General features: G+C 38.6%; 1 protein-coding gene across 1 annotated transcript in view; it reads right to left on the bottom strand.

Annotated features, from left to right (window-relative positions):
- Positions 1-15,570, bottom strand: part of BIVM (basic, immunoglobulin-like variable motif containing) — a 42,054-nt gene that overhangs the window by 3,071 nt on the left and 23,413 nt on the right. The window contains exons 7-10 of the mRNA XM_008065009.2: positions 15,228-15,332; positions 14,928-15,022; positions 3,975-4,107; positions 2,098-2,184 (exon numbers count right to left, since the gene is read on the bottom strand). Of these exons, the coding sequence (XP_008063200.1) occupies positions 2,098-2,184; positions 3,975-4,107; positions 14,928-15,022; positions 15,228-15,332 (420 nt within the window). The remainder of the gene's footprint in view (positions 1-2,097; positions 2,185-3,974; positions 4,108-14,927; positions 15,023-15,227; positions 15,333-15,570) is intronic.

Here is a 15,570-nt window from a genome sequence, read left to right as displayed (position 1 = left end):
TTCTTCCAGCTACTTGGAAGGCTGAGGCGGAAAGATCGCCGGAGCCCAGCAGGTCAAGGCTGCGGTGGCCGGGAATGGCCACTGCACTCCAGTCTGGGCAACAGAGTAAGACTCCAACTCAAAAAAAAAAAAAAAAGAATTAAATCTCTAATTAAGTGATTAGATATAGTCATGTTCATGGATATAGACCATATTCGTGGATTGGAAAATTCCATATGGTTATTATATCAGTTCTCCCAAATTTAAACTATAAATTTTATAGAGTCTTTCCTAATCAAAATTTCAATAGGCTTTTTAGTGAAAAAATGAAAAATTCTAACATTTTTATGGAAAAACAAAGGTCCTAGAAGAACCAAAATAGTCTTGAAGAAGAAGACAAATTCAGAGTGTTCATGCTAACAAATCTCATGATTTAATATAAACTATAACAATTAAGAGTGTGGCACTAGTGAAAGGACAGAAAAAAGATTAGTGGAAGATTGTCCAGAAACAACCCATAGTCAATTAGTTTTCAGCACAGGCACCAAATAAACAAGGAAAGGAAGATCTTTACAAATAAGTAGTGCTGGAATTACTAGATAAACATTTGGGGAAAAAAAAATCAAAGTTGACCTCTGCGTCATACTACACACAAAAAATAATTGAAGTGGATTATGAATCTAAATATAAAATCTATAAAACTTCTAGAAGACCACAGGAGATTATCTTTGAAGTGTTGGGATAGGCAAAAATTTCTTAAAGCTGCACAAAAAAGCACATAAAATAACAAAATTGATAAGATGGGTTTAATCAAAATCAAGAACTTCTGTTCATCAGAACGTCTGTTCATCAGAAGGGTTACGACTACTTTGCAGAACTTTCTCAGTTTCTTAAATACATATTTATCCTATGAATCAGCAGTTCCACTCCTAGGTATCTAAGAAGAAGAAACAAAATATATGTCCTCAAAAAGATTTGTGCAACAAAACATGGTAAAGCCATACTAAGGAAAATGATTCAGCCATTATATAAAGGAATTAAGTTCTGATTCACACTAAAACATAGATGAACACTGAAAACATTATATTAAGTGGAAGAAACCAGACAAAATGCTACATACATACTATAGGATACCCACATTTATACAAAATGTCTAGAACAGACAAATCCACAGAGACAGAAAGATCAGTAGTGTCACGGGCTTGGAGGAATGGGGAATGACTGCTAATGGGTATGGGGTTTTGTTTGGGGGGTGATGAAAATGTTCTGGAATCCATGCTGATTGGTGCACAACTCTGGAACTATACTAAAATCATTGGATTGTACACTTTTAAAGAGTGAACTTTTGGCTCTGTGAATTATGTCTCAATAAAACTTACATAAAAATTTTAAAGATTTATACATGAATGTTGCTAGCAGCTTTATTCACATTAGACCAAACTCAGAACAATTCAAATGCTCATCAACAGGAAGATGGATAACAAATTGTGGCAGACTCATACAACAGGATATGAAAAAAATTATATGATTCTATTTACATGGAAAAGAACAGGCAAAGCAAAACTATGGTGACAGAAATGAGAACAGGGACTGTCTATGGGGATTGACAGAAATAGAGAAAGAGGGTATTTTCTATGGTTATGAAAATGTACTACATCTTGGCCAGGCACAGTGGCTCACGCCTATAATCCCAGCACTTTGGGAGGCAGAGGTGAGAGGATCGCCTGTGACCAGGGGCTTTAGAGCAGCCTGGGCTACTTGGTGAGACCTTGTCCCTACAATAAGTCAAAAAATTAGCCAGGAGTGATGGTGCATGCCTGTAGTCCCAGGTACTTGGGGGCTAAGGCAGAAAACCTGAGCCCAGAAGGTTGAGACTGTATTAAGCCATGATCATACTACTGCACTTTAGCCTGGGCAACAGAGTGAGACTCCAACTCATAAGTAAATACATAAATAAATACATAAATATAGAAAATGTACTACATCTTGTTTGAGTAGTAATTACACAGGTGTATACATTTGTCAAAACTCATCTATACAATTATTAATGGGATCTATATATTTCACTGGGTCTAAATCTGACTTCAATTAAAGAAAATAAGATGGAAATTAACATACTTTTTACAGTGAATGGCAGGATGTTTTCTACTTGATTCTCCAATTAAGATCCAATATTCGACTTCCTGTGGTGAGAGAGGTCCCCTGCTAAATATAAAATAAATTCACACTAAGCTTAATAAAGGTTGTTCACTCCCTTGAGTATATTGTTTCAACTATACATTAATAAAAGATATACTAAAGTTTATTCAAAGATGGCATTCATTAATCTAGAATAGATATTAGAGTTTAGGCAAACTTCTGAAGGCTATTAAAATAATGCATAAATTAAATGTAGGCCTTATTCCCTACTCAAAATCTAGAGCTAAAATAGTTTTAATATACCACCTCTCAGATCCCAGGAGGAAAAAAAAAATCTTAGCATGCTACCAACACTCTTCAGCTATTCTCCTTTCACTATGCATTCAAGAAGTTTCAAAAGGCATCCTAAAAATAAAACTCTAAAGCAGTGATTCACCTGTGGAATATTTAAACACCCTGATGTCTATCCTATCCTTGGAAATTCTAATTCAAATAGGTCTGAAACAGAGCCCAGGAATTTGCCATTAAAAAAAAAAAGGCCTCAAGTGATTCTTAGTTACGGATAGAGGAGAGGAACTCTCTTTTAAAAGGTACAAAGTAGGAGTAAATTTACCTCTAATAGATGTCTGAAATAAGGTGAAGTTGCAGGATGAAATTGTAAAACAAACACATAATACACCTCACTCATAAGAAATCTCACCTTCAGAGAGATGAATAAAGCAGTTCAGGATTTGGGAAGAACAATTTTGGTTTCCCTCTTGCTCCTTATTTACAAAAACACAAAATCCAGCATCCCTGTTCTCCTAGGTCATGCCTACCTATCTCAGGATTCTTCTCATGCCCCCACCAGAGGCCTCTAAGTGGGACTCCAAGACTGCATGGCCTCCAGCCCCAAAGAACCCATCCTATCCCCATGACAAAGCCATAGTCTCCCAGCCTGATCTTCATCCTGACCTTAAGAGGCAGTTACTGAGGCAGCGCTGTCTCCTCCTCTCCCCTCCTCTTCCTTCTCCTCCTCGTCCTCCTCACTTACCAACCCCACCCACTCAGTTGTGAATGAACCAGACCCTCAGCTGGGTGAGGTGACCATGCCTGCCAACATCTTTACTCAAAGTATTCCTGGCTTCTCTTTTCACCAGTCCTTAAGTAGACACTTTTCCCTTTGCTTTTAACCATCCTGCCATTATCTCAACCCATCATGAGGAAAACTGGCTAAAAAACCGGCTAAATAAAGTATTAAAACTCATTCACCATTTGTTTTTTAAAAACTGTCTCTTCCAAAAAGACATAAGTTTAAAGCAAAGATATATAGTTAATAAAACAGAAACTCTGGATTAAGCAAAGAAAGACACAAATATGACCATGAATATAATATAGTCCCTGACATTAGAAATAAAAATTTACTCTGAGCTTCCTGGAAACAGGATGGAGTGGAAACCCAGATAAATTCCATGCTTTTCACTATAAGAAAGGAGGATGCTTTTTAATTTACTTTGGTGTGACAATCTTCTTGACACTAGATTCTGTTATCCATTGCTCATGTGGGATGTAGGATGAGGCACTGCAATGTAATCTCTAAAGTCCTTTGCATCTGTTTTGTAATAAACAAAATAGTGACTTTTCAAATGACTTTGTTTCATAATGACTGAGCAACAGTATCTAAGTGGCTATTTGTTAAAGTACAGTTAGCTAAATGCAATCCTGCAAAAGAATAAGCTATAATGTTATCTTACTAGATGTCAGGAAAGTAGATCACCAAGGCTCCCATTTTCTAAGAGACTTAGAATATTTCTTAAAATGCTTTCTACAATACATTTTCCTGGTGAAGTGTCTACAAAAAAGATGTAAATGCTTACCTGAATGCTTTATTAGCTTTAACAGGGGTTGCTTCGAAGCCAATTGGACAAAAATAATGATTCTGGCAATGATAGATATAAGCCAGCGATTCATCTTTCAGCCCACGTGTTAACTTTGACAAGGCCCCTGAAGCTACAGAAAACAAAACCAAACAAACTGAGGGCCTGGAAAGTAACATCCATACTTTACACAAAGGACTAATTGAGGACTGAAAGAGCAGACATTACTTGAGACAACACTGACATTGCTGGAGGAAAAAGTGAGACTCTATTGATAGACACAAAAAATATTAATTTATTTTCAGTTTTACCCTTTAAACTGAAAATCAGATAAACTTATTGGCAAACTAAAGAAATGAAATATGTCCTTGCTTATCAAAACTTTCTAATAACACACATAGTTGTCCACGAAAACTTAGTTCCTAGTGTATACAGCGACAGTCTCAACTTTTCTGGTTGTGCACATCTGTCACTAAATTTCTGAATAAGCATGCCCAATATAAACACATTTGTTTATAAACTATACACATATACTACTGTGCTAATATATTTTTATAAAAGATATACAAAAAGTAGAAATGTTAAATTAGATGAAAATATAAAGGCCAGGGTGGTGGGAAGCCACACTTGGGGCCCAAGGGAGAAGGATCATTTGATGTCAGGAGTTTGGGACCAGTCTGAGCAACATAGTGAGACCCTGTCTCTACAAAAGTAAAAAAATCAGCTGGGCATGGTGGTGCATGTCTGAAGTCTCAGCTATACAGGAGGTTGAGCTAGAAGGATAGCTTGAACCCAGGAGTTCAAAGCTGCAGTAAGCTATGATAGCACCACTGCACACCAGACTAGGTGACAGAGTGAGATCCCATCTCTAAAAAATAAAAGAAACTTTATAATATGTATATTCTAATTTGTTCTAATATGTATGTATGCACTTCCCAATTTAAAGACTACTGATGTATATGGATAAATATAAACTCCATATAATAAGCAATTCCAAAAATGAAAACTTCCCCCATTAACACACACTTCAATCTTTCCAAAATAAAGTTTGAGAGACTAGAGAAGATGTCTTTGCAAGCCAAGTGATAAGAGAGCATCTCTACAGAGACAGACTGGTAGTATCACAACAACCTCTTTCACCACTCCTAGTATATTTCCCGTAACTATAATAGGTGTCAAGCAATTTCACAAGTATTACCATGAAGAGACAAGGTTTTACCAGCACTCAATACTCAAAGCTATTAATGGAGGTGACATCAACTTGCATCTCCTGGAAGAAACTAAATTATTCATTAACAAATAGCCATTAAAACTGAAAATCCTAAAAATAGTTGAAGTAGATAAAAGCTTGCAAGTCATAGTTTCAATGATCGACTTTCTGGCCACTGAAATAGCTGAAGATCACTAAAAACAGCAGGTCAACGGCTATAGAGAGCCAAGGAGCAATGCCCAATACCTCGAGCTGCTTCACTAGGGAAGATGAAACAAGGAACAATTCAAAGGAATTCTGTACTCCTTTTGCGGCACTGTCTTATTCCACCTTATGTGTTAAAGGTGGAATAAGACAGTGCCACAAGAGGAGTATAGAATTCAAAGGAATCAAGAAGAGGCAGCATTCATGATGGATCTTCATGAAGTGGCAGGATTTCAACAACCCAGATGGGGGGAAGTGCATGAGGATGAAACAAAACCACTGGAGAGGAAGGAATGTAGTCAGGGAGCAGCACGCCATCTAGCTCAGAACACAGGGGATGATCGAATAGAGAAGCCTACTGCAGAGCACCCCAACAATTTCAGGACAAAGTCAGAAAAAGATCACCCTCTGAAATAAAAGACAGTAGATACAGCACTTAACTCATCCAAGAGAGTAATTCTGTGTATGTGAAGACATTTAAATGCATTACTGTTGGAAGCTAAATTCAGAATGAAGTTCAGCCTGTTCTTGAGTATATCTAAAATACTGAAGCTTAGGTGGCAGACCAACCACCACCAAATCAGAGCCATGATCTACATGTTATAGAGAAAGGAGAATAAAACAACTGGAATTAGCTGGCCTGTGAACGATTGAAAGGAATCGATTTCCTGAGCAGCCAACAAGGAAAGTCTGATCCCTTTGGGATTATATTTCTCACTTGAAGTTAACACATTAACATTCTGACATTCTTTGAGTTTGTTTACTGCAAGCATGTCCTGTAGAGCCTGGTCATCTATAAAGATGCTCTAGAGAACACTAGAAGAACTTACTAGAGTGTATTTTTACACCTTCAAAGAACAGCTTCTGAAACTGTGATAGGTAATCCAGTAACCTAACATCAAGGCCCCTGCCTCCCTGATGACTTTTAAATAGAACCACTACATGGAGAGCAGTAGGGGAAGGCCAATCTGTGTCATCTTGGAATAATAAAAATGGTAATTACGCTTTAAGCAAGCACTAGAGAGCTCCTAGAGAAAGGGGCATATTAGCACTGCACATTAAAGAGATTTATCTGGCACTGTATCTCATATGGATTAGGAAAAAAACAGCGAATTAGGAAAACAGGATACTAATGCCTTGTCCACCTGAGGTGTACTGAGGCACTGCAAGAAGCTGGTAGCATTGGTCATGGTGAAGGGATGTGGAAGTTATGTAGGAGCGAAGCAAGAAGTAGGTAGTCCCTGTTAAGCAAAAGTAATGAATTACAGTACCCACTAGAAGAACAAAAATTAAATACATGAGCATAAATATAATTTTAAGCTAGCTGATTTTTTTTAAAATGAATCTGAACTTCCTCAGCACAAATATTGGTACTAAGTGAATCAATATTTTTTTTAATTTTTTTTTCTGAGACAGGTTCTCACTCTGTCACCCTGGAGGCTAGAGTATACAGTGGCATGATTACTCATAGCTTACCGTCACCTCAAACTCCTAGCCTCAATGAATCCTCCCACCTTAGCCTTCTGAGTAGTTGGGACTATAAGCATGTGCCGCCATATCCAGCTAATCCTTTTATTTGTTGTAGAGACAGAGTCAGGGGTCTGTGTTGCCCAGGATGATCTCAAACTACAGGTCTCAAGCCATCCTCCCATCCCTGCCACCCAAAGTGCTGGGATTGCAGGCATGGGCTACCATGCCCTGCAATACTTTCAAGTTATTTGAATGGACAGTTAATGTTGGCAACTTCCAGCACAAACTTTCATCGTGACTAATTTCATCCCTGAAAAATGTACTGCAACTCATATTAACAGTTAAGTTTTCTCAAAATCCCTGGATTTTGTTTTCATTCTATGAGTCAGCTCAGTTTACAGTAGAAAGCCCATTGGAAATGAGCATATCAGCAAGCACTGGAGAGTTACTAAATCAAAGCATGATCCCAGGAAAACATAAAGTCCATTGTGAAAAGTAGGCCCAGGAGTCTGGAAAATAATGTAAACGAAAAGAGATACATTTCAAAGTGCAAGCAAACAGCACCAATTGAGAGTGGGGTTTTCCACTAGGGAACATCCCAGAGACAATGAAAAAGACTATTTCTGCACCTCTTTCTTCTGCAATAAGAAAAGATGTTTACTTTCCACATGTACAATTCCTCTCCCTGCATATGATCTAAATGTATAGGGTGATATGTGTGAGGTTGCCGGCATCATCTCTAAACTCAAAGGGCTATTCAGGATAGTACCTGTGGCCAAGGAGCTGGACATTCTCATTAAACAGATAAAACATAATAAAAGATAACATGTCAAATGCCAGTGAAAAGTACAGATCATGCTATAAAATGTAAGAGAGATCTGGGGTTAGAGGGGCCAGGGAACACCCCAGAGATAAGGCAGGGCTTGCATGGGACTGCCTAATAAGAAGAAAAAAAAATTCCAGGGGGGGGCAGGCAGATGAAGTATCCTTCAAGAAATACACAAAGAAAGACAGGGAGGAGTCAGGTGTTATGAAAGGAAAATGAAAGTAGGACTGAAGCTTTAAAAAATATATTATTAAAGGTCTTTTGAAGCAATCACAGCAACCACCTCTATCTCCTGACCAAATTTATAAAAATATTTTTTTAAAGGAAATATGAGTTTATCCCAAGGGAAAAAGACCAGTTTATGTTCCAGAAAATTTAAACTAAAAGGTAAAAAAAAAAAAAATCACTGGGAGCCAGTGCCACATAGCCTAGGTTATTAAGGGAGCTGGTTAACATACATATCAAATCATTACATTTAAGTAGGTCATGAAGAACACATGAGATACCAGACTATTGGGATATAAAACAAATTACAACTCTTCAAAAGATCTACAAATAAAAATTTTTATTAAAATTATAAACTCTTAAAGTTGGACAGGACATTTGATGACAATCTTTTAATATTCCAGAACAGTGATTCCTAAGGGCCTTTTCAGTATTTTATTACATTCTACTAATAAAAAGTTACAGTTCTTACTTTGGGAATTTGATTAAATGTATATTTCCTCTATACCCAGCATTTCTTTGATATCACATTTTCTTTCATTTTAATTTCTCTGTGTCTTTCTGCTTCCCCTGATTTCCTTTAATTTCACGGATCCATCTCTCCATCTATCCTCCCACACCATCTAGATACTGCTGATATTAATAAAACAAAAAACCATGAACTGCTCTGATGAAATCCTCGTATGATCTGTAGGCAATAAAAAAGCAGGCTGTGTGTGGTGGCTCACACCTGTAGTCCCAGCACTATGGGATGCTGAGGATGGAGTATCACTTGAAGCCAGCAGTTAGCGACCAGCGTAGGCAATGCAGCAAGACTCTGTCTCTTCAAAAAATTTTAAAAATTAGCCAGTCGTGGCGGTGCATGCCTGTAGTCCCAGCTTCTTAGGAGGCCAAGATGGGAAAATCACTTGTGCCCAGGAACTTAAGGCCGCAGTGAGCTATGAATGAGCCACTGTATTGCAGCCTCAGTGACAAATCGATTACTTGTCTCAAGAAAAAAGGGGGAGGTGAGGAGGGAGGAAGGGAGGAAGGAAAGGAGACAGGGAGGTAGGTGGGCAGAGAGGGAAGGAGGGAAGAAACAGAAGGAAGAGAGGGAGGGGAAAGGGTGGGAGGGAAGGAAAAGGAATTGAGTCTTGTTCTAGTGTCTCCCAAGGCCCTACTCATGATGCAGTCTTGAGACACAAGCCTAACAACCACATTATAGTGGCTTTCCACTGTATCTGACACATACATGTGGCATTTTCTCTAATATTATTTCTATACTCCCAGACCTATATTGGTCCATGTTGCATTCAAAGAAATATGAAGCAGTCCCATGAATCAGTTAAGAAATGATTCTGAGACATTCCTAACCTTTTACTGAACATTTATCATAAAGAAGGCGACATTTAAGATGCTGCTATGATAGAAAGTTGAACAAAAACTCATCCGATTCCTTAGGAACACATAACATTTAAACACTGGGAAGAACTGCCAACTGAGGCTCCAGGAGTCCACATGGGGATGAAAAGTAGGGCAGGCCTGGCACACAGATGCAGGTGAGTCTGTTTGTAGGAGTGTGGGGAGGGAAGTGGGGGTGGGAGCCAGAAGAAAAACTGAGCTAAAAAAGGGAGAAAAGTAAACATTTTATTTTCTAGTCATAAGAGAGAGCATTTCCAAAAAATGCCAGTTTGGGGATGGAGAACAATAAAATTATCTTCTAGAAATTTCCTAACCTTAAACTCCTGACATCCCCCTGCTTAATTACCTCAACCTAGGATTCATTAAATTAGCTCCTACTGATCACCTAAGTATCAAGCACCCTGATGCACAAATGGATAAGAACTTGGGGCTAGTCCTCAAGGAAGGTAGCTTAGGTTTTTCTGGAAGAAACCATCTGGTGTACCATTAGAATGAAATGGAAGTTCCACCAGTAGCACACATGATGCTGTGATAACCCAGAAGAGCGAGAGCAGAAGAAACAGTCTTCCTCCCATTGAATCCAGAATGGACAGATTTTTTTTTTCTTTTTTTTTTTTTTTTGAGTTGGAGTCTCACTCCATCACCTAGACTGGAGTGCAGTGGCCGCTCCTGGCCACTGCAGCCTCGACCTGCTGGGCTCCAGGGATCCTTCTGCCTCAACCTTCCAAGTAGCCAGAACTACAGGTGTGCGCTACTACACCCAGCTAGTTTTTGATTTATTGTAGAGATGCGGTCTCGCCAAGTTGCCCAGGAGGGTCTCGAACCCGCGGGCTCGGGCAATCCACTCACCTCACCCTCCCAAAGCATGGGATTACAGGCTGAGCCACCGAGCCCGGCACGAATGGACAGATTAATAAGAATCCACCAAGGTAAGAATCCCATATCCCATACATTCCGCACCAGGTTGGCCCATAAACAGCTCACAAAGGCCTAAGGATGACCTCAACTTTGTGAAGAAGAGAGAGGAGCCTAGTGTGGCTAAACACCAGAGGAGATTGTGGGTAGGGATACTCTGACATCAGTCCCTCAGGTACAAAGCTGAGGAACTTGGGCCTCAATCTCCAGGCCAGGGGTTGGCAAACTCTCACCCACAGGCAAATCCAACCTGCAGCCTGCAGCCTGTTGAAATGAGCAGTGAGCTAAGCTGGTTTTTTACAATGTTAAGAATCAAAACCAACATTTTGTGAGGTGAAAATTATGTAATACTCAAATCTAAAGTCCATAAATGAAGTTTTTCCTGGGGCACAGCCACACCTACTCGTTTACATGTATCGTCTATGACTACCTTTAAGATCTCAGGGCAGTGTTGCGTTGTGACTGTCCCAGGACCATGTGCCCCTCAAAGCCAATAATGTTTATCATTGGGCCTTTTATAAAAATAGTTTTTCAGCTGGTGTTCTGGTTAATGATCTTCAGTATGGGCACATTTCGGTGGTTATACAAGATGATCCCTTGGGGCACAGAAACAAAATACTAGAACATCAATTTATATTGATTGTCATATTATTTAAAGAAATTAAGCTTTACTAATATTTATTCTATGGATTGAGCATGGACACTCCATTTAACCCTGCATCAAAGGGTCACACACATGCTATCCCAAGAGAAGGGCAGGACTGGCTCCTCTTGCTAATCGCTGTGCTGTGACCCCCTTACTCCTACACCTGCTTTCAGTGAACTGCTATGTATTCCATTTACAGGGTACAGAGCATCATTGTTGTACATTTTATAAGACTTTCAATGAACAGAATTGACGGAGTTTAGAACAGGATACCCCAAAATATGACGGCTTGGCATACTGAATATTTTATGCTGAAGGAAATTGGAAATAAAAAACAAAAGCGAAAACAAACACAGAAGCAGGAAGTTCTCTCTAACCTTCTCCCACCACCACCCCACACTTGGGCCATAGAAACTAGGATTCTTCTTACCCTTTCTTCCCTAAAGCAGGCCATAAAACCTAGGAGGGTCACTCTTTGACCTTCTTCCTCCCTTCTTCCATAAAGACCCTCATGTGATGGGTTTTCTGCCCCATATCCAGAGATAAGAAATGGCACACAGGAATGCCGAGAAAAATCTGAACAAACAGGCCTTGCTAAGTCCCTCCACCGCAGTTTATTACCATTAGATCATACCCTTTTGTCTTCCAAGCATATTCCAGCATGAATGTCCACAAAAATACACAATTTTCCCTGGGTCTCTTGGTCTTCATTTCTGAAGGCTCCCATGCCACATAAAACTTATAATAAATTAATGTTTATGCCTTTCTCTTATTGATCTGTCATTTAACATATGGATCTCAGCCATAAACTTTGCAATGAGCAAGTAAAAGATATTACTTTATCTCCCCTGCAGAACCATTGTTATACTTTCTAATAACTGGAGAGTAGACTGTGAAATCTTTTGGACCAGAAAAACGTTTGGCATAGTTTGTGAAATTAAACGTAAAAGAACTATAGGCCAGGCATGATGGCTCAAGCCTGTAATCCTAGCACGTTGTGAGGCTGAACTGAGGGGATCACCTGAGCCCATGGGTTCGAGAACAGCCTGGGCAATTTGATGAGACCTCATCTCTACAGTAAATCAAAAAATAAGCCATGTGTGGTAGTGTGCACCTGTAGTTTCAGTTACCTGGAAGGCTGAGGTGGAAGGATCACCTGAGCCCAACAGGTCGATGCTGGGGTGGCCATGAGTGTGCCACTGCACTCAAGCCTGGGTAACAGAGTGAGACTCCAACTCAAAAAAAAACCCCCAAAAAAACTGTAAAATAAAGTTGAATTATGCATCTTATTTTATAAAAGTCAAGTGTCTCCAAACCCACTGACTTGATAATAATAATATCTCAATAACACTGATGCCAGTGGACAAATACTTTTTTAAAAAGAAAAATAGTAACAACCTAAAAAGCAAAGAAACAAAAAATTTGTGCTATGGATAGACAGCATTTTCTCAAAAAAAAATGTTTAGTCATGTTTTTATTGATATACAATTTTGTTGCTAAAAATGATATATGTTAACTATTAAAAAATTAACCATATAACATTAATAGCTCCAGAATGCACTAGGAGTATTCAAAGAAGCCAACACCAGGACCAACAGAATAGCAAATGAGATTTGAAATAACACAGACTTTAGTTTGACACCCGAATCCTCCACGAGGAAACAAGACACTTCAAATGAGATCCAAAACAAACAAGAGATAGCAGAATCAGACATATGCACTTCAGATTAGAGAAAATACAGAAAAAAAGTTTTAACATATTTAAAAAATAAAAGGGACTTGAAAATATGAATGAGGAATTAGAGACTTTTTTTTTTTTTGAGTTGGAGTCTCACTCGGTTGCCCAGACTGAAGTGCAGTGGCCACTTCCAGCCACCGCAACCTTGCCTGCTGGGTTCCAGCGATCCTTCTGCCTCAGCCTTCCGAGTAGCCGGAATTACAGGCATGCGCTACCACGCCCGGATGATTTTTTGATTTATTGTAGAGATGAGGTCTCACTGCTCAGGTGGGTCTTGAACCTGCGGGCTCAGGCAATCCACTCACCTCAGCCTCCCAAAGGCGCGAGATTACAGGCTGAGCCACTGAGCCCGGCTGACATTTTTTTAAAAACAAACTTTTTTTAAAGAACTAGATATTGTAGAATAGAAATATAATTGAAAAATTCTTTTAAAAAACGAAAACTCAATAGAAGGTATAAAAAGCAAACTGGACATAGCTGAAGAGAAAATTAGCAACCAGAAAAATACATTCTTTCTTAGTCTTTCATTGCCTGATCAATTACTGAGAGTGGTGAGTTGACAGTTTCACTAGAAACAACAAAAAATACCAGCACATCATTCAAGCTGTCTTTTCCAGAGGGACAGACAGATCCCATGTGAATGCGCAGAATTCAGTCAAAGTAAAAGCACAAACTGAGTTCTTACTCTTTGTAACACAGGATGCTAAGTATGTCACAAGTATGTCTCCTTTTATCTTCAATGACCCTATGGAGTGGGTACAAATATAGAAATTTGAAAAGTCTATACTGGGGTTCAGCAAGTGACTTGTTCAAGGTCACAAAACTAGTATGTGTAGAAACCAACATGTAATCTCAAGTTAGCCTTACTCGTAGCCAACTTGATACAATATAGGTCAATAGAAATATATCCTACTCTATATGTTCAATCCTTTACCTTGTTAAACCATATACTGTCTGTTGACAACAACTCCTTGACAATTCCTTGATCTTCTGGACTAGGCCTCGACCTTGGACTTCCGTGTCCAGTTTTAGCAAGAATCCTGCTAAGTCAGTTAGAGAACATTCTCTCACCCTTAGTATATGATCAAGTCCTCATCACCGTCACCACAACCCTTGATTTCTAAGCCCTTGACCTGCCTTTAGCAGGAAATCTGTCAGGCCATTTTAGGTAGAATCCTCTAACTTTGATAAGACAGCTTATAATTAAGATTATAAGTAATTATAATATTGGTAATTTTCTACCTACTGAACCCCTCATTCTGCTCCTTGGCTATAAATTCCCAGCTATCTTTTTCATATTCACAGCTGAGCCTGATTTCTCTCATCCCTACTGCTATAATCCTTTCGCAACAGTCTTAAATAAAGTCTTCCTTATCATTTTAATAAGTGTCAGAATAGTTTTTTCTTTACCAATGTATTATCATTTTCTGATTTGTATTGTCAAGAGATTATTGCAATAACTTTTCTTTTGAGTTGGAGTCTCACTCTGTTCCCCAGGCTGGAATGCAGTGACATGATCACAATGATCACAGCTCACAACAGCCTCGACCTCCTGGATTCAGGCAATCCTTCCACCTGAGCATCCCCAGTAGCTAGGACTACAGGTATGCACCATCACCCCAGCTAATTTTTTTGTCTTTTGTATAGATAAGGTTTTGCTATGTTACCCAGGCTGGTCTTGAACTCCTGGGCTCAAGCAAATCACCCACCTCGGCCTTCCAAAGTGCATAGGCATGTTACAGACGTGAGACACTGCACCCAGTCTATTGTAAAAAATTTTTAAACAGAGAATTTTTAAACAGAATTAATTTGCACATAACTAAAATAATCCTTGAGATAATCTCCATTAATATCTACTTTATAACCAAGACTATTTTGTAATAGAATTTTGTCACTGTTGTCCTGTCATATGTTACCATCCAGGTCTAACAGCAAATATTCTCAAATCCTTACATTCACAAATCCACACATGCACATACCATGGACCCAAGCAATACAAACGGTGTGTTAAAAAAGTGTTTATGACATGCCTTAAAGTTCTAAAAGTTCTTCATAAAAATATCAGAAAAGGTAAAAATGTTAAACTGTATATTGAAAAGTGTCTTACAGATTACTATGATTTCCCTCTTGGATAAAAATATATGAACGTAACAGGATGTGTTAAGGGTTGATATAATGTCCCATGAATCAAAATGGCCAGTCTTTAAGAAGAACCCTAAAGTGTGTGTGTGTGTGTGTGTGTGTGTGTGTGTGTATGTGTGTGTGTGTGTGTGTGTATGTGTGTGTGTGTGCGCGCGTGCACTATATAGTTAACCTACCAGTTTCTCCAGCTGTTTTGTTCTTCCCATGAGGCTTATATAAAACATAAGAGCATCCTTTTACGTGGAAGTGGTCATTAATTTGCCTAAACCATCTGAAAATAACAAGAAGACATGCTCATAGCAAAAGTTCTACAAAAAAGATGCCATTATTCCAATTCTAAAGAAATTCAGTTATATATTAAGTTTGGCATACCTATGAGAGGTTGAGGCATAGCAGCTGAATACATGGTTTACTATCAACACACATCTATGACATTGTTTTGCAAAACTAGAGAAACGGTAAGTGGGTATTCATACCTCATAAGTGTTGTATTTCCTGTGAAAGGACCAAACCTAATATCTTCAAAGGGAGGTTGAAAGCCCAAAATATGTAAAGCTTCTTCTTGGGTAATAGGTGGAAGACTACAAAAGAAACATTGCCTTTCATTTTATGGTTCCCATCATATGCAGATATGACCAACCTATCTCAATGTTAACATGTCAGTCTGATTTGCAATTTTAGTAAAATTTTTCATTTTTCTTACATCTTTAAAATAAAATAAAGAAAAAAAGAAAATAATACATGCATATATTATAACCCAAAAGACTTTTACTAAAATACAGCAGCTTGTTCTTAATTTGTAAAAAAAAAAAAAAAAAA

Source organism: Carlito syrichta, unplaced genomic scaffold, assembly GCF_000164805.1.
Source record: "Carlito syrichta isolate Samal-C Ts95f unplaced genomic scaffold, Tarsius_syrichta-2.0.1 Scaffold308132, whole genome shotgun sequence".
In the NCBI taxonomy this organism is placed as follows: Eukaryota; Metazoa; Chordata; class Mammalia; order Primates; family Tarsiidae; genus Carlito; species Carlito syrichta.
The sequence above is the reverse complement of the archived record's forward strand: the minus strand, read 5'-3'. Positions and strand labels throughout refer to the sequence as shown.